Source organism: Aedes albopictus, chromosome 1, assembly GCF_035046485.1.
Source record: "Aedes albopictus strain Foshan chromosome 1, AalbF5, whole genome shotgun sequence".
Classification (NCBI taxonomy): domain Eukaryota; kingdom Metazoa; phylum Arthropoda; class Insecta; order Diptera; family Culicidae; genus Aedes; species Aedes albopictus.
Window position 1 is genome coordinate 63,281,472 of NC_085136.1, and position 23,623 is coordinate 63,305,094.

General features: G+C 43.7%; 1 protein-coding gene across 4 annotated transcripts in view; it reads right to left on the reverse strand.

Annotated features, from left to right (window-relative positions):
* LOC115264505 (uncharacterized) overlaps positions 1-23,623 on the reverse strand; it is a 151,387-nt gene that overhangs the window by 25,291 nt on the left and 102,473 nt on the right. For all 4 annotated transcript variants that reach the window (XM_062844918.1, XM_062844922.1, XM_062844909.1 and 1 more), the window contains exon 3: positions 12,893-13,468. In XM_062844918.1, coding sequence (XP_062700902.1) covers positions 12,893-12,985 — 93 coding nt within the window. In that variant the 5' untranslated portion in view covers positions 12,986-13,468. The remainder of the gene's footprint in view (positions 1-12,892; positions 13,469-23,623) is intronic.

The window sequence follows — 23,623 nt, forward strand, 5'->3', positions numbered from 1 at the left end:
TTCAGGAGGCCTCAGCGTTATTTTATAGGACCCCAGGGGATTTCATGGAGGGTACCTGGAGGTCTCAGGAGTGTTCCAGGAAGTCTCAGGGGCTTTCTGAGGGGATTACTGGTTCCTGGAGTGCATAAGAGTCTTGGGGTTTGACGAACCATCTCCACCTTCTGCAAGTCAGTTGTGTAGTTGCCGGCTAAATATAGAACTATGATCTGATGACCTGTTCCGTTGGTAAGAGTCCACCAAACGGGGTAACCCCGATTAATAATGTCAAGCGAACCGTGCCGAAGAATGAGTAATCAAGGGAAAGAAAAAGATGCTCAATCATTAATAAAGCCTGTGGGTAATTGATCCATCACCGCGTTACACACACAGAAAAAATATGTTATTAAAATTCAGTGAGAAATCATGCACATAAAGGGAATGCTAGAGTTAGTGCACTTTTACATGAGATATAATGTAAAATTACATTACCATCATGTAAATTTCCGCCAGCCATCGCGTAAACCATCATGGACACCAACCGGTTACGCGACTATTAGCGGAAATTGACACGAACGTAACGTAATTTTACATGATATATCATGTAAATATGCACTAACTCTAGCATTCCCTTTATGTGCATGATCTTTTGCTGAATTTTACATGAATATTTTTTTCTGTGCAGGACTTTGGCGTGGCGGACCTTTTTTTTCTCGTACTACTAGTAAGATTTAGTATGAGCAATAATAATCAAACATAAAGTGGTAATAGTGATAGTGGAAAGGTTAACCACTTTCCAAGAAGCGGATTTGCTAGGTCTTCTTTAAGCAGAAAGAGGTGTTAGGCAGCTGCGCACGTAGTACCAGCGTGGGAAACCCCATTTCCTCCTTGTGTTGGGTAAGATAATAGATGAGGATCGTCAACACAAACTAGGAAAAGGATTCTCTGTGATGGCAGTGGCTGCGCAGTAGCTTGACTCCATCATTGACTTTGCGTCCTCAAGGTCCAACATCAGCAAGGACCTCCTGCAGGCCCTGATGAGACTTCGTAAGTCAATGACGGCAGCCAAGCAAGACCACGAGAAACTCATGGCAACTGCGGTAGTGGCAGAGCTCGTGAAGGCGAAGGTGAGGAGCTACCAGATGGCGTCCGCAAGGCTAGACGGCTGTTAAACGCGAAGGTGGCAGTAAAGCTGGCAAGTCGGACCTCAGCCAAGCGGCCCGGAAAGATGGTAAGGGTGGGCCTGTAAAGGCTTGTAAAAGTTCCGCTTCCCATGACAAAATGCACATTCCAGTTCCGCGAAGTTCAGATAAAGTTCCGAATGGAACTTTCTGGCTGCTTAAGAGGCTAACGATGAGCCTTGCGAGAACTTCAGTCACAAGTTTTGGCAGGGCAGATGCTACTCGGAACTTTGTCGTAACTTTCAAGTTCATAGAAGTTCAGTTCAGTGGCAATGTGTTTCAATTAATATTAAATGTATTTTTTTGTTGCAGAAAACAACTGTGTTGAGCATATACGAATAAAATGCAATTTTAAATTTATCAAATCAATAAATATTAGGCATAAAAAAATATATATGTCACCCACCGGATTCGAACCGAGAGTCGCTGCGTGAGAGTCCTACGCTCTACCACGTTAATACACACACTGAGGATACTGCAACTCCGAAAATCATACGAATCAACTATGATTTTTTGCCACAAGAATTTCTTGCGAGAATCATAGTTACGAACTATGATTTTGGATTCAAAGCGCCAACTATTATTGTCATACTGTTACTGTGTAAATTTCATAACACCCACGTATGAAAATCATACCGATAACATATAAAAACTGAAACTATGTCTTATGACTATCATACATATTTTTATAAAATATTTTGCACAAATTACAAAAAATCGCAACCTGGAATCGAACCAGGAACGTCAAGGTTGGCGAGTGCGTGCTTTACTCATTCGCCCATCGACGCTTCGGAAGTTGAAGTGGTTAGAAGCCAATAAAAGGTTTTGTTGTTTTTAGCAATGGTGTTTCATAACACATCTTATGATTTTCAAACGATGCTTCTTATGGGATTTTTCATACGACAAGTCTTATGGATTTCACTTTTCAATGTATGAAAAGCATACGAGAACTATGAAATGATGAGAAAAATAAAAATAACTGATTCATAAGATGTAAACTATGAAAAACATACGAACAGTATCCTCAGTGCACTTAACAATTCCTAAATTCGCACGAGACATAACCATCAAAGAACGTAAACATTTTTAAGACTGGATCACAAATTAGACTCAATTTTACGCGCATCATGTAAGTACTGGTTGATTGCGTTAGATGTCAATAAATTCACTTCACCAGAAACGTAGAATCAGTATCATATTCATCAGCCACCTTCCAACTCGGTGAAATAGTCGAGAGGAAAAAGAGGTGGCTCATAATAAGCAGATCTGGAGTTCGAATCCAGACATGTCAATATTTTACTTTTATATGCTTTATCTATCAGATCGGTTCTAGCAATTGTTAGACGCAAAGGAAATATAAGTCCTGGAAGACGTAAATTTAAATGTTTTGACCTCTAAATTTGTGTCTTTGAAGACGTTCGTGTATGTCAGGTTCAGGACACCTAAAATTACATGATTTTTTCTTGGTGTGTACAGTTACGATTGAGTGAAGAGCGGATGAAGTCTGACTTGAATCGATTTTCTGTTGGCAGCCAGTTTTTCACAGTTGCGACGGTAAAGGGCTGAAAGTCTCTGGATGTGATCGAAGTAGGAATGGGTGGTCACCCTATCATCGCCCAGGGTTCATGGCTGCACTTTGATCGAGCCATCAGCATTAACGAAAATTAAGGCGACGGAGTTCTCACCAAGAACTCCCAACGCAGCAGAAAATGTGCCCCTCAAAGAGAGCACTCGTCGGCAAGTCTTGGCCCCATAGGAAGGTCCCGGCGGACCCCGCATGGCACCGAGCTGAAGGCGCATCGTCAGCTTGAAATGCGCACCGAGCGGACCGAACGGGTCCGCCTCGATCGTACGACAACCGTACAGTATCATTCTCTATCAACCAGCGCGGCTACAAAGTATCACAATGTGGCCATTTGGAAGCGAGGAAACGTTTGAACACAGCAATATCACAACGCACGATGTGATATCTTATTCCATGGACGGCGGCTTCGTCCTAGTGGCCGTTATCGCTCTCATCGTCTGGCGGTGGCGGCGAAACATGAACCGCTTGAAATCACTGGAAGCGGCGACGAGGAGGAACCAGCTAAACGTCTAAGCGGGCGTCACCCGACGCCCGCCGAGTCAACAATTTTGGTGCACCCGGCACCAAGAAGGACGTCTCGGATCGGTGCACACGGCACCAGTGGAATTAAATAAACAATCAAACTCTGTAAAATTCAAGATAATATAATGTCAGTCTAAGTCAGAACTCCGCCGCGTCGAGTTGTGAATCAATATCACCGCCGTCAGTACTACTATATCCCAGCTGCATTGTACGGTCCTTGCGGGAGCGGGGCCAGTAGCTGTTGGACATCTTTCAGTCTCTTTAATAAAGACAAATCAATCAATCAACAGTTGTGACGTAGTGACGTATCTTGACTTTGTCAAGTGTCTTCAGCAGCGCAGCGGTAAGTCAGCAGACTATCACGGAGGTGGATCCAGTTCAAATCTACATGGAGCGACGGGTGAGGGAAATAATTATCAGATTCAATTTCAGACATAAATTCACATATCACAACAAAGTTGTGGTTCTGAAAATTACTTTTTTGTTTCTGCTTGAATGTTGTAGAAGTTCAGTCAGAAGATGCTTAGAATCCAGCTACCTTATTTCTACCCTGATTCGACCACTCAAATCGAACGCCACACACCTAGAAAATATCATGTAATTTTAAGTGTCCTGAACCTGACATATACGAGCATCTTCAAAAACACAAATTTAGAGGTTTAAACATGTAAATTAAGGTCTTTCAATACACCCCAAAATGAAACTTAATTTTTCTTAACGTCTAGCAATCGCTAGAACCGATTTGACAGATAAAAACATAGAAAAGTAAAAATTTGTCATGTATGGGATTCGAACACCGGGTCTGCTGTTCGTGAGCCACATCTCTTACCTCTCGGCTATTACACCGAGTTAGAAGGTGGCTGATGAACGTGATAATGATTTCTACGTTTCTGGTGAAACGAAATTTGTTGACATCTAACGCAACCAACCAGCACTTACATGATGCGCGTAAAATTGTGTCCAATTTGTGATTCAATCTTGAAAACGTTTACGTTCATTGGTGATTCCGTTTCGTGCAAATTTCAGATTTTTTAAGTGTGAAGATTTACATTCATGTTTTGAACACACGAATAAAATTTGCTTGCTGATGACATCATTTGGATACATATGACCGACTGGTTCAGCTCTCTTTTGTGCAGTGTTTTTAAAATAAATATGAAAATAATTTCGATTGTAATTGATTTATGTAGGCGCAATAATGCATACAATTATGCTATTAGTTTAATATTTATCTTTTCGCATAAGATAATGGGGTTCTAAATGACATACAAAAACTGATATTATTGTTTTAGCGTCAAAAATAGGGTCTAATAAGATTAAGAACCCCTGCTAAAGATACTCGAGAATACAGCCGAAAACATCAGGATATTCAACTAATTGTAATACATATTGAGTTATCGCTCAGCTTCTGAGAGACACAGACGTGATTTACGATTGCGCTCCTCATAAGTCAAGCTTTTTTTCTGGTCGTTCTCGTTATACCCTCGCAGTGCCGCGTCGCGTGTGCCGTGATTACGCGATGAGGCGAGAAAACACTTTCAGGATCGATTACTCGAACTTTCCGGTGAAACAGTCCTTCGAGAAAGTGCATGGATTTTGCCGCACAGTTCTCGGACTGAAGAAAGAAGATGTGAAAAGACTACAGTGTAGTAGAGGTGAACAGTGTGCGTTCGTCAAGGTCAGCGACCTGACGCTCGCACAGAAAATAGTGGACGAACACGACGGTCGACACGAAGTGGAACTGGAAGGGAAGAAATACGTGCTTCGATTAACCATCGAGGATGGAAGTGTTGAAGTAAAGGTCCACGACCTTCCCGAAGATGTGACGAAAGAGAAGATCGTTGAGTTCTTGAGTGCGTTCGGTGAAGTGATCGCGATTCACGAACTAACGTGGGGCGAGGGCTTCGATTTCGGTGGCATTCCGCTCGGAGTGTGGTCGGCCCGAATGCTGATCAAGCGCAACATCGACTCGTGGGTCACCATCGATGGGCAGCAGGCGTTTGTCGTATATAAGGGGCAACTACTATCTTGCAAACATTGCAAAGAGTCTGCACACACTGGCATATCATGTGTCCAGAATAAAAAGCTGCTAGTGCAAAAGAGCTATGCCAACGTAGCGAAGCAAAGCAGTAACCGCCAACCACCCAAAAAATCGACTGGTGCGAGACCACCGTACACGAAACCGGTTGGTCAGGGCTCTACCGTGCCACAGCTAACATCATCGGCTGCTTTTCCCGAGCTGCCGAAGCCTCCGAGCCAGACCGAACAGTCTGCTTCGTGTACACGAGGCAACGGTCCATCAGACCAGATTGCCACAACATCCTCCCGCGTGCAGCCACAGAGCTCTTATGCATCATCTACCCCCCACCAGTCTCCACTTCCCGAAGTCTCCAAGTCCGACTCCGCTCTGGCTGATTTATTCAAGAAGCCAGCTTACGCGCTACGATCGTCCAGCAAGGGCGGCAACGAAACTGACGAGTCATCAGCATCAACGAACAGCAGCCGAAGCAGGCACCGACCACCCGGAAAAAAGCCCCGTCGAGAAACCGCCGACGATGAGCAGGAGGGTGATCGGCTATTGTAATGGCTCTCACGTCGTACAACATCGCCTCAATAAACATCGGCACGATCACCAATCCCACGAAACTTGCGGCGCTGCGAACCTTCATCAACAGCCAAGACCTTGATATTGTGTGTCTGCAAGAGGTAGAGAACGAACAGCTTTCCTTGCCTGGCTTTGTCGTTTTTGCCAACGTAGACCACACGAGAAGAGGAACAGCTGTTGCTCTGAAGGAACACATCCAGGTCTCTCACATCGAGAAAAGCCTGGACGGCCGGCTGATTGCTCTGAGAGTGCACGATACAACAATTTGCAATATCTACGCTCCCTCCGGTACCGCGCAACGAGTGGCTCGGGAGAACTTTTTCAACGGCACGCTCGCCTACTACCTCCGTCACCCCACTGCCCACGTCGTCCTCGCTGGTGATTTCAACTGTGTGCTGCGCGAATGCGATTCCTCCAGCCCGAATACCAGCCCAGCCCTCAAAACAGCTGTGCAGCAGCTACAGCTCCACGATGTATGGGAAAAGCTGTGTCCGCGTGATACAGGGTTTACATACGTCTGCCGGAACGCGCAATCACGCCTCGACCGCATTTATGTCAGCAGTAGCTTGCGAAACAACTTACGTGTTGCGCACACCCATGTCTGCTCGTTCACAGACCACAAGGCGTTGACACTCCGACTCTGCCTTCCACAGCTCGGACATGAGCCCGGACGCGGTTTCTGGTCGCTCCGGCCACATCTTCTCACCGAAGAGAACATCGAAGAGTTCCAATACCAGTGGCAATATTGGACCCGGCAGCGAAGAAACTACGGCTCGTGGATCGATTGGTGGCTGTCGTACGCTAAGCCTAAAATAAAAACGTTTTTCAAGCGCAAATCACGAATCGCTTTTGATGATTTTCACGACGCGCACCAGCGTCTGTATGCGCAACTACGGCTAGCGTACGACGGGTACTATCAACACCCCGAAATGCTAGCCACCATAAATCGATTAAAAGGAGAGATGTTGGCACTCCAACGTAACTTTTCGCACATGTTTATGCGCGTCAACGAGACGTATGTGGCCGGTGAACCCATGTCAATATTCCATTTGGGGGAAAGACGGCGGAGAAGAACAGCCATAACGCAGCTGCGCACCGAGGAGAACGACATCGTTGCGGACCCACCGGCGATCGAAGCAAATCTGTTGAACTTCTTTTCGGGTCTCTATACTGAAGAACCAGCAAACAACAACGACGACGGATTTGCATGCGAACGAGTTATCCCCCCAGACGATCCCCTCAACGAAGCCTGCACAAGCGAGATCACCACAGCAGAGATTCTCGCAGCCATCAAAGCGAGTGCCCCACGGCGTTCCCCCGGCAACGATGGTATACCTCGAGAATTTTACCTACGTATGTTTGACGTCATCCATCGAGAGCTGAATCTCTTGATGAACGAGGCATTAGCAGGCAATGTTCCCCCTGCGTTCGTTGAAGGGATCATCGTGTTGGTTAAAAAGAAAGGAGGCGACAACACGGCCCGATCATACCGTCCCATCTCGTTGCTCAACAGCGACTATAAGTTACTTTCACGCATTCTCAAAACCAGACTGGAGAGTGTGATGAGAGCGCACCACGTTCTAAGCGATGGGCAGAAATGCTCGAATGGGGAGCGTAACATCTTCCAAGCCACTCTTGCTCTGAAAGACCGGATAGCAAGCCTCCGACACCAGCGGCGCGCAGGTAGAGGAACAAAGCCCAAAATGCCAAGATGGGGTAAAATGGCCCAACTCATAAAATCATTCATGAATGGGACTTGATCATTACTATAGGTGAATGGTGTCAAGATATGTTTGCATCAAACATTCTTCTAGAAGCTAGGCCACCAAACCCACGAAAAATCTTTTGATTTACCAATGAAAATCGGCAACTTCCGGTTTTTCGTGCTTGCAATTAAGATTTTCTGGTGATTTTATTACCAGCCACGTGTTTCCAACGAGATTGAGGCACGTATGGAGACGCATGGTTGTTGATGTCTACACTTTCCATGTTGGGGGTCATTCAAATATTACGATCATCGTTTTGCGGGGAAGGGGGTAACACTCCATTATTTGAATATACGAAAAAAACGGGACAGAGGGACGAAAAGGAGTCGGAAATGCCCGAAAACTTATGGACGTAATTTTTGAATGTTTTCATGAAGTGGCATCTTACCCCATGGCAGATGGTCTTTTTGCACCACTTCCGTTTTACGAATCAGTTTTTAAAATCGCTAAAAATCGATGAAAATGCAATAATTTAGCGAATATTTTTGCTGAAGTATAGAGCAAATATTGTCTAGTTGCTGTTACCACTTTGAAAGCCTAACAAATGAGGCTAATTATCATTGAAAACGATGAAAGTTTGAAAAATGGCATTTTGCCCCACTTGACCCTAAGCTCATCAGCTTCGACTTGGAGAATGCTTTCGATCGGGTCCGTCACTCCTTTCTCTTCGACACCATGCGGTCGCTCGGGTTTAATCGGGATCTCATCGCACTCCTCTCGCATATCGCCAGCCGATCAACCTCTCGGCTGCTAATAAACGGGCGTCTCTCACGTCCGTTTGAAATTCAACGTTCGGTTCGACAAGGTGATCCGCTGTCCATGCACCTCTTCGTGCTGTACCTTCACCCTCTGGTACGCCGACTCGAACGAATATGCGGCGACGATCTTCTCGTTGCGTATGCCGATGATATCAGCGTAATTGTGACGTCGACGGTCCAAATTGAAGCAATGAATGAAATGTTCACCCGCTTCGAAGTAGTTGCCGCTGCGAAACTCAACCTGCGCAAAACGGTTGCAATCAATGTTGGTTCTACCGAAGGCAATGAAATCGACACCCCCTGGCTGCAAACAGCCAACACGGTCAGAATTTTGGGCATAGTCTTTGCGAATTCCATTCGCTTGATGACAACGATCAACTGGACCGCGGCGGTGGGAAAGTTTGCCCAGCAAATGTGGCTACAATCGTTGCGCATGCTGACCATACATCAGAAGGTGATTATGCTGAACACGTTTGGCACGTCGAAGCTGTGGTACCTTTCGTCTGTGTTACCACCGCTCGGTATACACACGGCGAAAATAACGTCAACGATGGGAGCGTTTCTGTGGAGAGGTGTAACTGCGCTATTATAGATCCTTTCTACTCCGCGATAATCCCCACCCAGCAATTCCAATAGATTTTCCTGATATAAAAATAATCCTTTCCAACCATTCCCTACTTCCCCACCTGATCCAAGACAACCCCTCCGCCGATCTCATCCACCGGCATTTCATTGAGCAGACTGAGCTGCCTAAGGTGGAGCGTAACAATCCAGCCAGCAACTGGCCACGCGTTTGGCGGAATATTGCAGACAAGCAGCTTTCTTCGGCACAGCGTACTCAGCTCTATCTGTTCGTAAACGGTAAAACCGAACATCGAAAACTGCTCTTCACCATGCAACGTGTGACAGACGAGAACTGCATCATATGTGGAAATGGTAGGGTAGTGGAGGTATTTTGGACCGGGCAGGTATTTTGGCCCACCTAGAGAGTTTTATGATATTTATCACATAATTTTTACTAAATCTTAGTAATTTTTAATTGGAACACGAAAAGTATACAACTATGTGATGGCCTTTATTTTGGATGTCAGTTAAATATGCTGTTCAGTATTAAAAATAGAGAAAATGTTTTCACTTCCAATGAAACGCACGGAAAAGCACCAAAAACAAAGAAGGTGACAAATTTGTAGTCGGCTTCGAAGAGGTATTAAATTTAACAAATAAATATTTATTTCATGTGAATGTAGTTAGGGCATTGTAAGAACTCAAAATAAACTGTTCTTAACCTCGGTGGAGCGATAATATTTACTAAAATGGAGGTTTAAGCTATGGCCAAAATATGTTCAACATAATCAGATGTGAACATATTTTGGACCACCTGTCAGATCCATCTCTCTAGTTCCTTCTTAAGGGAGAAAATATTCATGCCAATATATTTAATGTACTCTAAAAACAGATAAATAGAATAAGTTGGGACCTCCCGTGATCTGGGTTGTTATACGTTTATTTTACAATGAGATTGTAGTGGGTTCGATTTGTTCTAACAACTTTTCGCCAAGTTAAAAAATTTGATTTGATTTGTGTTTTAACAACTTTTCAACAAGTTGAAGTTTTCAGGTGTTCAGTCACCTAGTTTAGAAAAGTTGTCCTTCTCGGCAATCAGTTGATGACTGAGACAATGTGTTATCTAATGTATGTTTGACAATTTACGTTTCATTCAAATTACTTTATTTTTGGTGGCCTTTCCACTCATTACAATATGTGTGGAACGCCTTTATATTTAGCAAAATCACTAAACTTTCACACTTCTAGAAAGCGTTACGTAATTTATGCATGGTGACTGACGTCATGCAATAGTTAATAAATACACGTTTTGCGTAACATTTTTTATGAAACATCATACTACAATGCGTAAAAACTGGCAATTGCAACAACATTTCATCTTTTTTTGCCGTTACCTAATTTTTAAACGTTCCCTGCCTAAAAAATGAATAGAAAAGATGTAAACTTCACGTAGTTTTAACTATGTTTAATTTTTTGCGGAGGTGGCTTTCATTTCATCAATCAATTGAAGTTTAGTTTGGTGGGCCAAAATATGTGCACTTGATGGTCCAAAATAAAATCAGGTGGTCCAAAATACAAGCCCGAGATCCTTCAGGAGTTTTGATGTTTATTGTATTTAATACAACAATTTTAAGTTCTGTTTGGCCTTTTTCGACAGAAAACATGTTGCTCTACGTAATGCCTACTGAAATTATCCATATTTTGAAGGGGAAACTTTCTTTTTTCGCTGAATTGTTCATCCACTTCCTAAAGGGGTCCAAAATACCTCCCTTACCCTACAGTTGAAACCCTCCAACACAAGTTTTCTACCTGTGCTCGTGTCGGCCCGGCTTGGACGGTTCTACAGCAGAGGCTTGCAGGTACGATGAATGGCTGGAGGCGACTCTCTTTTGAAGACCTTGCGAGACCAGCTCTAGCAGGAATCGGACGCGCAACGAGAATGGAAATTTTAAGATTGTTAATTAATTACATCTGCTTTGTTAACACTTGTAACGGAAGAATTGATGTAGCTGCTTTAAATTTTCACCTAGATTTAGATTTTTAAATTGTAGATAAAATGCATTGACGAGAATAAACCAGAATTTCAAACCAAAAAAAAAAAAAAAAAAATACATATTAAACCTAGTGGGGTTTGATTTATATTCAAGATAGTTATTGAGCTTTGAAAAACGGCTTTTTTTGCTCAAAAATAGCCATAACTAACCCTATTGACATTTTAGAACCTTATTCACTTCTACAACGTTGTTTATTTTGACATTTTACATAACTTTGTAGAACATTGTAACTTTCTAAAACTGCGCCTTTTCAAAATACATGAATAAAACGGTTTTTGGGGGGTCATTCATAAAATACGTCTGTAACTTGAAACAATGTAGAGACAGAGGGTTGGTGTCTTCGGCGAAGATATTTGCATTGAGCATATCTACAACTTTGCGGAAGACACCATATTGAAAAAACGTCAAACAAAAAAGTTGGATTTTACAGCGCCGCCTGTGGCTTAGTTGCGTACTAAAGCTAAACGCCGTTGGACGCGCCCTATTTTTATAAAATTTTCACCCGAAGACACTATGCCGATAAAATCACGTTTAAAGACGCTACTGAAAAAAGTACACGTTTTTGGCCTTTCGTCCCACCGTGCAATGGGGTCGCGGATGGGTCCGGTAAAATGGCGGTGGGGTTAATACCCCGACCAGGAGTTGGTGTCTACTGCCTATGAGGGCTTCGTGGTGGCCAAAGTAAACGGGGTCTTCTTCTGTAGATGCTATGCTCCTCCGCGGTGGCTGATCGAGCAGTTCACGCAGATGCTGGACCGCCTGACGACCGTGCCAACAGGGCGAAGTCCGGTGGTAATAGCGGGTGACTGTAATGCCTGAGCCGTAGAATGGGGAAGCCGTTTCACGAATCAGCTGGGTCAGATCCTGCTAGAGACAATGGCCATATTAGATATCGACTTGGCTAATGTCGGTACCAAGAGTACCTTTTGTCGAAACAGTGCGGAGTCGATTATTGACGTGACTTTTTGTAGTCCTGGCCTAACAAGTAGTTCGAACTGGAGAGTAGACGATAGCTACTCTTACAGCTATCTCCTGGCGGCTCAGGTATACAGTATCGACTACAGCAACAGCAGGCAGCGGGTAGAGGAACAGGTGTCTAGGCCAAGGCCAAGCCCTCGCAGGTGGAAGACATCATACTTCGACGAAGGGTTATTTAGGGAGGCGCTCCGCCGTGAGCGAAACTTACTTGGTTTAGACGGCGACGAGCTGGTAGAGGTGCTCTTGCGGGTATAGCAAAATTCCCAGGTCCAGACGGAGCTCCGAACTTGGCCTTAAAAGTAGCTATGCAGAGGCTCCAGGAATGTTCAGATCTGCTATGCAGAAATGCCTGGAAGAGGGAGTTTTCCCAGAAGTATGGAAGAGGCAGAGCACGGTTCTATTGCCAAAGGTGGGGAAACCAGCCGGAGATCCTTGATCGACATGGCGGGGAAGGTGCTCGAAAGATCATCCTCAATAGAATGTTGAGGTATATCGAGGGTGTGAATGGTCTCTCGAGCAGGCAGTACGGCTTCCGATAGGGGAGGTCGACCGTTGACGCTATCCTGTCGGTTACAAAAATCGCCGGGAAAGCACTCGAGCGTAAGAGAAGAGGGATTCGCTACTGTGCAGTAGTGACTCTAGATGTAAGTCAGGCCGATTAGTCAGGATCTGGGAAACCGACGGAGAAGAGACAGGTAGAAGTAGTGTGAAATACCTTCAAGAATTCTTCTAAGCATTATTCCATGGCGAAGTTCATGGCTGTTGGTAGAGACAGAAGTGCGGCAAAGGGTGTTGGTGCCGAAGTAGTGATTGGTGGGGAATTGTCGTAGTGTTCCTGTATCTTAAACCCCATTTGAAAATGTTTTATTTTTATTTCATTTTGTATCACCAATTGTTACTCACCTCCGGTGCAGCGCGGGAACTTCTGGCAGTACGTTGACTGTTGCTTTGTCCATTTCCAGCTCTTCGACGGCCATGAGCTCCAGTAAATATCATTTTCCAATTACCAACTACCAAAATTATGCGAACGCATCTAATCCTTACAGCTACAAATGATTGTCTAGGTTTCTCCGGAAGATCCTCTCTTCTACACAATTCACCATTCACAAAGTATAAATACCAATATCAAAAGTATCACTTAACAAACTACAAATGGCACTTTATAAGTATATAAAACACCCGCTCTCAGTTAATACTGATGCCTAGTCCAATAACTTCGATGTAGCAACTGTTCGGAGCGGCGAACCGCCACGGCTAGCTCGAACGGCGCACATTTTCGCTGCTCCATTTTTCATCCGCCGCCAACGACGACACCGTTGGGAATCCTACTGCTGACGAGGATGCTGCGCCGGATGATGGTATTGCCACGCCTCCCTTCTTCGGCACAAATCCCCGCTCGGATGCAGTTGCACTCATTTCATAGCTCACCAGCTACTGCTACTGCTGACGGTTTGTAGCGCGGAAGGCAAGTTGATTCACCTGTCGAAGAGAAGAAATATCTGTTTTTAGTACATACCGACCGTCGATGATGATGATGTGCTCTAGTTTTATTTTAATTTCTAGGGTTCAAACCGAGAGCGGAATCTGATAGTGAAATGTGCCGAATGCTGCGCGCCGGTCGACCACAACGAGGGATAGATTTAATTTTTCCAATTTCTGTTCGGTGGTGCACAGTGGTCTAAAAGTAGCGAGTAGCATGCAGATTGGTTTCTTGAGCTCACATGTGGAATAATGTGAGTGACTGTTTGAGTGGTATGGTGTATGCTAAGGACCGACAGAAGAATGACAGAAGAATTTCCATTTCAGTAGCCCCCACGAAATTCCACTTCACGATTGAAAATGTCAAACAAGAAAAAAATAATGCTGGAATACCTTTCGATTTGTTTTTTTTTTACATTAGAACTTCACCCAACTGCCAAAATTATTGAGATTTTATCAATACTGAAATTGTCAGTATCTGAAATGAGCTGTTGGTGATTGAATCTAGATATGCCAAAATGACATTTTCAGCACTGGATTTGAAAGGAATTTGAAAGGAAACGCCTCAAAATTGAATTTAAGCCGAAAAATTCTACATTTTTATCGTGAAATATGTGTTTTTGAACGGTTTTTGATAAATCTTGAACATTCTAAAGGTAGGGTAATTCGTCAATTGTTGAACGGTTAGTGCTGAAATTTTTGTTTTCATTAGTTTTTTTTATTCGTGAATATAACTTAGGCTCATTCTTCACACCGTGTTTTCATTTGGTTTTCCGTGCATAATTCACTTTAGTTGAAAAATATCCAGTGACCCGAGCAAAGGCGGATAACAAAATGATAACATGTTCTGCTACCTGGTTATCATTCGTTTGATAATTGAGTTTGTTATCATTTAGGTTGAATTAAGAGCCAACACTACAAAAATGATAACTCAAATGTACTTCTCGAATACCAAAATGATAAGAAGTTAAGTATCATTGAGTTCTTGTTGATAACTAATTGTGCTATACAATATTTTGTTCAACATTAAAATTATTTATCAATATGAAAAAAGACAGCTTATTGATAACAGGTTTTGTTATCAATTTGTTATCATTTAGAGATATTTTCCCGACCAAAATAGTTGAAATCTATTTTATCGACATTTTCAGCAATTGAAAAAAAATCCTATAGTTTACAACCCATGTTTTCATCTATTGGGCTCAGCGGGTCTCGAATCCTGATCGAGTGATTGCCGGTCGCAGCCAATAGCCCCTATACCAACGGGACTCAGTGAGAGGGAGAGTAGTTGGAGGCTACGCTTTCGTACTCCCGTCGCAGCGGTGGTGGAAAGTGGCATCTATTTTTTAGATTCGAGGTCCATCAGACTCGCAGTTTTGAGAAAGCTTTGAAATATGCGCTTGAATGCTGATAACAAATTTTGTTATTATTGAGTATTTTTATGTTATCACGATAGATCTAAACTATCTATAACTAAATTAGTTATCATCTGGTTCTCATCAATTGGAAAAGATGATAACAAGAATAACAAAATGATAACACCGATAACACAGTTTATTACACAAGTTTACAAAATAAAATGAAAGTCGTGAACTTCTGTCAATGACCAAAATTTTTGAAGCACAATTTAGTGCTGATTTCGAAACCGACCTTCAAAAAATTTTAAGTAGAACAGTTTTTGAGTTTTAGTTCAATATCGAGTTTTGCAACCTTTCAAAATATGTAATTTACTAAAATTCAAATATCTTGCGTTTTGTTCAACCAATTTTAAATTTTTTTCCATAAATTAAAAGCTGAATACAATACCATTCGATCATCTGAATACAGGTTTTGCATCAGATTGATGAAATTCAAGATATTGGCGAGTTTAAGGAACGATCTTCTTAAATTTTAGCAAAATTCTCAAAAAAATTTGAAGAAATGTATTTTTTTCAATAAGAAAAAAACAACTTAAAAATTCTTTCTCGACGTTTATTTGACATATCATATGTAGGCGAGTTACAGTAAAAATTTCAACTCAATCGGAGCATTGATTACGGAGAATGAGATGTTTGAAGTGGGCGACTTTGCTTAAAAATAGAACAAAAATCTATTTCAAATCATCAACCTTGTATGGAAAGTCAAAAAAATTTCCACTCTACTGTAATTTTTTTCCTTCGCATTTTTGAACTCAGGGCATGATTCTACACCAAAAATGATCATCAGCTTACCGAGTTCAAAAATGCTGTAAACTAGTGTTATCAAAGTGATATCACTTTGTTATCCGTCTTTGCTCTGGGAACGTCTGGATCCACTCATTCTTTAGACTTCCCATTGAATCTGCATTCCTTCAATTTCTAAGAGAAAATAGAACATTGGATGGGAAGTCTGTAACCGAAATGTTGAACGCATCCATAGGCTACCTCATCCTAATGTTGGATGATTTTCGCTAATTGTTGAACGGTTTCAGCTTTGTTCGTGATTGATGCGTATAACCCGACATAAATTTACCAACAGTGGTCCAACATTTGATAAAATTTGATCCGATTGTGACCCGATTTTCTGGTGGATTTTTTTCGGGATTTTCACGCTTTGTGCCCAGCTAGTCATTTGAGTGACAATTCATTTAATTGACAAGGAATCACTCCTCATTCGAAGAGATCTCTGGTTAACTGAAATCGTTTTAAACATGACTAGCAGCAAAAATGATTGGAAAGAGTGTGGAGCGGACCTACTGTGATGGGTAAAGCACATGACTATCAGTCCAAGGACCTGGAATCGAATCCCACTCCCGACAAACTCACAAAGTGTGAGTTCTTCCTTCGCAAGAGAAATAAAGCGAGAGTCCCGATATGAATTAGCCAAGGGCTAAAAGTTTCGATGATACAGATAAAAAAAATTGATTGAAAAGATTTGATTAGAAACAAAAATTACTAATGAAAAGAACGCCTTTGATAGCCCCTGAAATACTCCTGGAAAACCATGGGACCCTCTCAACCCCCTGGACCTCACCTGCAACCCTTGAAACCCCCTGGAATACCCTGAAATACTCTTAGAACCCCGAGTAGGTGAAAAAATCTAATGAATAACACATTCAGTTATTAATAATTGTATTACTGAAGAACAAAAACTGATATAGGTTTGATTTAGATAAGAGGTAAAACATAACAAATAATATCAAAATCTAGTATGGAGAAGTACTCAAGAATAGCTGGTTAAGATATTACAAGATCAAAACAATAGCAGACAAGATTTGACCTTTTTCTTGAAAAAAAAAAGTGCCAACAGGTATCGAACCATTCATTCACAGGCGGCGATGCTTACCACTCAACTGCAGCTCACTATTGTGAATATCATGGCAACAACAGCATGAGGTTCTTCGTTTCCCCAGCTCAGAAAGGGACACATGGCATTTCACAAACATTAAGTCATCTCTATGGGTGTATGGGTTTCATTTCGTGCAGAAGAGCTAAATTTGTTCTTATGTAGAAATTTTCAGATGTTTCGAGAAGAACAAAAACAGATACCATATCACTTTGAGTTATTGGTACGATATTCTTTTAATTTTCGGATAACACATCAAAATGACATCGAGCTATGACAGCACAAATTGTATGATTTGAGACTTGATTTAGATATTGTGGTCTGCCCGGGACCCCCTTGACACTATGAATCCCGCTGGAACCCCTCTGGAACGCCCTTTTGACCCCTTCAAACATAATAACAGCTTTGGATATGCCAGTGTTCAACAATTGGATCATGGATGCATAATGTGATATTTTTTTTTTGTTTTAATGAAGTAACAGTAAACAGTTCTTGTAACTGCGATGTGACTTTGATGTTTGTGGTCGATTTACCAGCAAAGCTTATTTCGTAACAGCAATTTCTTAAAATTAATTTTAAGAATTGTGCAGTTTTCGTGTCATCAGGCATTTCAGGGGGTTTCAGAGGGTTACAGGAGGCGTCCGGTACGCTTCAAGGAGTTTCAGGGTATCTTAAGGGTCGTTTCCTGACGGCCCATATAACCGAGGCGGTAAACGCACGGGTATTCAGCATGACCATGCTGAGGGTGACGGGTTCGATTCCCGGTCGGTCCAGGATCTTTTCGTAATGGAAATTTCCTTGACTTCGTTGGGCATAGAGTATCTTCGTGCCTGTCACACGATATACACATGCAAAATGGTCATTGGCAGAGGAAGCTCTCAGTTAATAACTGTGGAAGTGCTCATAGAACACTAAGCTGAGAAGCAGGCTTTGTCCCAACGAGGACGTTACGCCAAGAAGAGAGAGAAGGGTCGTTTCATGGAATCCCAGGGGGCTTCCGGGGTATTCCAGGGGGGGTGCACCAGAGGGTCTCTGAGACACTTCAGGAAGTCTCAGGGGCATTTTAGAAGGTCTCAAGGGATTTCAGGGGTACCAGGAGATCTCCGAGGCATTCCTTAAGGTCTCATGGGGAGTTTAAGGGGATCTCAGGGAAACTTGTATGTCTTAGGGAATTTTAGAGAGTATTAGGAAGTAGGCGTTTAGGTGGAGGGGTATATGGAGATCACTAGAGCGTTTCAGTGGGACTCAAGGCTAACGGTCTCAAGCGTATATCAGGGCGTCTCAGGAGTTTTCAGGGGATAGAATGGGGTGTTGTAAGGGTCTTAGGGGCGTTGCAGGGGGTCCCAGATGGGGTTTCAGGGAGCTCATGGGTGCTTCAGGTGGTCTCAGGGGGCGTTCCAGGGATACCAGGAGGTCTCCCTTGAACGCTCTTGTAGAAAAAAAACCTAAAATCCCTTGAAACGCCCCCAAAATGCTTTAAAATGCCCAGAAACCTATGAACACTGTGGTGCATAATTGATCGGACGACCGTCGATTTTCATACAAAACGGCCCAAGTTTAAGATGTTGTAACTATGGTTTGCTTTAACGGATTGAGCTCAATCCTAGACACGGCACTATAGATATGCTAAATCTTAGGTATGCGAAGTAGAAAAAGTTTTCGTTCACAGATGCAAAAGTGATTGGACAGCGACACGTGTATAAATCAAAGACGTACCACTGTCCGATCACTTTTGCACATTTAAAACCCCTTGTCACTTGTGAACGAAAAGTTTTTGTACTACGTATACGTAATATGCAGTAAATTTGTAGTTCCGTGTCAGAAATTAGGCACAATCCATCAAAGCTGCAGCATCTCTAGGGCCATTTTGGTATGGAAATTGGCGTTTAACCGATCAATTATACATCACAGTGTAATTCCATTAAAACACCTCTGAAATCCCCGTAATCGATTCGAAATGCCCCAAAAACCCCTTTGAGCATCCTTAAAATTTTCTTGAAATGTCTTGAAACTTCCCTGAAACCTTTATAATCCCCGTTAACAATTTGGAATGCCTCTGATACCCAATGCTGGAATGGGGGTGGAAGCTCAGGTAAAATATTATCTCCTGGGCGCACATTAAAAACACCACCCCCGGCGAAGACTGGCGCTTGAGCCTAGCTATTTAGCACAGTAGTTGGAGGAAATGCCAATGCAGAACCCGTAGCTTCCGGGAAGGTAAGCCCAGCTCCCTGGGTTAGTGGGTTGGTGTCAGGCCCTGCGAGTCAGCCGTAAAAAAGACTAGCACCGGAAAATCAACAAGAGAAGAATGCGAACCGATACCAATGGCGACGACCACAGCGACGAAAAGGGACTTGCGATTGGAAACTCGGTACGTTGAACTGCAGATCTCTCAACTTCATCGGGAGCACCCGCATACTCGCCGATATACTGAAGGATCGCGGGTTCGGAATCGTAGCGCTGCAGGAGGTGTGTTGGACAGGATCTATGGTGCGAACGTTTAGAGGTAATCATACCTTCTACCAGAGCTGCGGCAACACACGCGAGCTGGGAACAGCTTTTATAGTGATTGGCGACATGTAGAGGCGCGTGATCGGTTGGTGGCCGATCGACGAAAGAATGTGCAGGTTGAGGATCAAGGGCCGATTCTTTAACATTAGCATAATAAACGTGCACAGCACTCACTCCGGAAGCACTGATGATGACAAAGACGCATTTTACGCGCAGCTCGAACGCGAGTACGACAGCTGCCCAAACCACGACGTCAAGATCATCATAGGGGATCTAAACGCTCAGGTAGGCCAGGAGGAGGAATTCAGACCGACGATTGGAAAGTTCAGCGCCCACCAGCTGACGAACGAAAATGGCCTACGCCTTATCGATTTCGCCACCTCTAAGAACATGGCCATTCGTAGCACCTTCTTCCAGCACAGCCTCCCGTATCGTTACACCGGGAGATCACTACAACAAATGGAATCGCAAATCGACCACGTTCTGATTGATGGACGGCACTTCTCCGACATTATCGACGTCAGGACCTATCGTGGCGCTAATATCGACTCTGATCACTACCTGGTGATGGTTAAATTGCGCCCAAAACTCTCCGTTATTAACAGTGTACAGTACGCGCGGCCGCCCGGTACAATCTAGGCCGACTGAAGCAACCGGATGTCGCCACCGCATACGCGCAGAATCTCGAGGCAGCGTTGCCGGACGAGGGTGTGCTCGATGTGGCCCCTCTAGAGGACTGCTGGAGTACAGTCAAAGCAGCCATCAACAACGCAGCCGAGAGCACCATCGGGTATGTAGATCGGAGTCGACGAAACGATCGGTTCGACGAGGAGTGCAAAGTGGTTCTGGAGGAGAAGGATGCAGCGCGGGCAGTAATGCTGCAGCATGGAACTCGACTGAATGTGGAGCGATACAGACAGAAGCGGAATCAGCAGACCCGTCTCTTACGGGAAAAAAGCGCCGCCTGGAAGAAGCGGAGTGTGAGGAAATGGAACTGCTGTGCCGTTCACAAGAAACACGTAAGTTCTACCAGAAGTTCAACGCATCCCGCAAAGGCCACGTGCCGCAAGCCGAAATCTGCAGGGATAAGGACGGAAGCCTCCTGACGGACAAACGTGAGGTGATCAAAAGGTGGAAACAGCACTTCGACGAGCACCTGAATGGCGAAGAGAATGTAGGCACGAAGGACCAAGGAAGCGGAGGAAATGACTATGTTGGTGCAGCAGAGGACGGGAACGAACCAACTCCCACGCTGAGGGAAGTTAAGGATGCCATCCACCAGCTCAAAAACAACAAAGCGGCTGGTAAGGACGATATCGCAGCATTGACTCATCAAGATGGGCCCGGAAAAGTTGGCCACCTGTCTGCACCAGTTAGTACTCAAGATCTGGGAAACCGAACAGCTACCGGAGGAGTGGAAGGACTGGAATAACTAATTAATGAGGCATGCGATTTGAATGCGGTCTTCGGCAAAGTTGTAGCTGATAGAGTAGCCTAGAAGTACCAAGGGCCAACTAACTCTCTAGGGAACTTGGGAAAACACCACGGTCGATTGAATGAAAAACATCGTTTTCCCATAGCAATTCCCATACAAACTTTAAAGGGCTTGTGCACTCTCAATATTCAACCAAATGAACTCAAATTTTGGAAGAAGGCATAGAATCTGGTTATGAATCGAATAAGCGTTGTGGAGCAAAAACGATTTTTTGAACCACGCTACATGTAAGTTCTCTCAGGAACGACATTTTCCATTCGTAAACATGTTGAGACACTTGCACGCATCACATGATTGAATTAAGTTATTTTCAAGGCTTATAATGGCATTTTTTTGTAATATCTAAATGGTTCTAGGAATGTTGACTACATCTTCTGTAAATTTGAGAAAATTTCTCCAAAATATTAGGGGGATTCAAATAACAGCGTAAACTGATTATTCTGATTAAACGTCGCGATCACCAAGGCAATCTTTGATTATTTCATTCGAAAAATCATGAAACATTTCAAATAAGCAGAAAATCATGCCTTACGCAGCAATTCAATCTGTTTAGTGAGTACCCCTATTGTTTACCTAACCTATACACGGTATGCGTAGATAAGGTTCTTGATTCGAAGGGTTTCCGTTCGACCTATGAGGAATAAAGAGCCAAGCGTCTCCATTGCACGCATAGTTTTCAAAGTGCTAGTTGTGTTCCTTTCCTACACCTTCTTAGTGCCAGTGTCATCAATCACGTTACGGTTATTTACCCGTTTCCGTTCGTTTTCTATAGGAACACCGGGGGATAATTTCAAAACAATTTACAATCGCAGTAGGCCGATCCACCGATACCGAAGCATGTTGGTTGGCATAGGTTGGCATAGATCGCTGTCTGTTTTCTGGTTGCTTGGTAATTAAGCGACTTGGCGTACTCCGCCGCGCATCGTTCTGCGACAATGAGGATTAACATTGTCATTATTGTCACAGCCAGCCGACGACGCCCGTGTCGTCGTTGTTTGACTCGACTGCGAGCTAGGAGAGAGCTCGGCTAGGCTGGGAGATATTAGAGAAGCATCCGTCTACGGTCTCCCGTATGGTGTTTGACGCGGATCCGAGCGGTGGCCGGGCTGGCAGGGTGGCAGGTGAGAATTGTTTCTCACCACGGGTGATCTCCTACAACAGCTCACAGTCAGTAGCGCACTTCGGCTTGGTTCAGTGAGTGTGGGGCAGTTGGGTAAAATGCGCTTTTTATAGTTACACTGCGGCAAATTCTGAAGCTGCTGAAAGTAGTTTAAGTTCATGGATGATCATGGGACTGAGTTGTTGTAGAGTGTTCCCACCAACTTTTTAAAGAAAAGACCAACCTTTCACCCCGATTCCTCCGCGCTGGTACTTGCTTCGAGATTGATGTAAAGCAGACTCTCGTTTTTACACACAGCAAACTTGGCTTATCTGCTCCACCTAAGGAGGGGGTACGACTCTCTTCATTATTATATCACGACGAGCAGCGCGTTTATTTGATGGCTTAATCTGCCGGCGGCCTTGGCGTCGCAGCCAGTCGGGTGACTTGGGAAAGCACTTAGGTGTAGGTAATACATACTACTGGCTGACTTGTTATGGGACGAGACGAGGCGTCCGCCCCGTCGTCGTAGCAATGGGACGCCAGGAGTTCGTTAGGAGAGAAATTCGAAGAGATACTTATGGCAAGAATGAAAATAGACTGTTGATATTTATGGGAGCCATTATTGCGGGGCACTTCACATTTTTTCTGCGGTCGTTAGAAACGGATATGCTGCCCAGTTCGTACGACTGAAAACAGCTACCGGTTTCTGTTTTAGTACAATGTTGAGGTAAATCTCATACAAGTTCTTCTCTTCAGTGAGATTATAAAGAACTTAACAAAAATTTTAACTCTTTCAAACGAACCTACTAGTCCACCACTCACGTCGCAAGGTGTCAAGCTTTGAATCGAAGATCTTCCAAGTGAATGGAAACGAAATGCATATTCACTCAGTTTTTCGCGACCTCGACACTTCACCACCATTCAGGATTGCACACTTGCAGCAAAAAACATAGCATAATTGGCTCATTCTCGCCGTTGCTCTTCACAGGGATGTACGCTGGCTACACATGGCAAGGCTCATGCTCATGGGTGTGTTTTGAGTGGCCTGCCTGTGGAATGCACTTCCAAGCTGACAAAAGCCATGACGGTTTTTTGGCCCGGTGCCAGAGCAAGCTCAATCGGGTGATCCAGACGGTCGGTCGGTTGGTCGGTGGTCAGAGCACAGTGGTTCGAAATGAAGATCGATTCGGAGAAAAATGGTTCGCATGTAGAAGGTGCTAGCATCAATCCCTGTACAACCCCATCCCTTCCTTATACATTGGACACTGAAACCTCTTTTTATATCATTGGCAGGGGTGCATTAATTGAAAAAGGCATAAAAAGGAAAAATTAATGCATAAATTAAGTTTGGGCCTTAATGAGGGAATTAAGTTTGCGAGAACAGCTGGGTGTGAGCATTTGAGATGAGGCAAGGAGGTTTCCATAAAGTATCTAGAGAGCTCTCAAACAATATGATTCCAAGAGGCTTCATTAGGTGAAAGTGAAGAGATGCTCTGTGGCTGGTGTTGTGACGACGCGCACACACAGTGGGGTGTTTGACCAATCTTGTTGGTTGAAAATGGAGTCGCAGAACTTTTGATAACGCCTGGAAATCCATAAAATATGCCGAAAATCTAAAATTTTTGAAGGGCTTGTAACTTATAATCTTAAAACCAGGGACAGGGACAGGGAAACAAGGCTCTTTCCGCTATATCTCAGTCAAATTCATACCAATCAACTTGAATTTTTGTACATAGATCTTGTT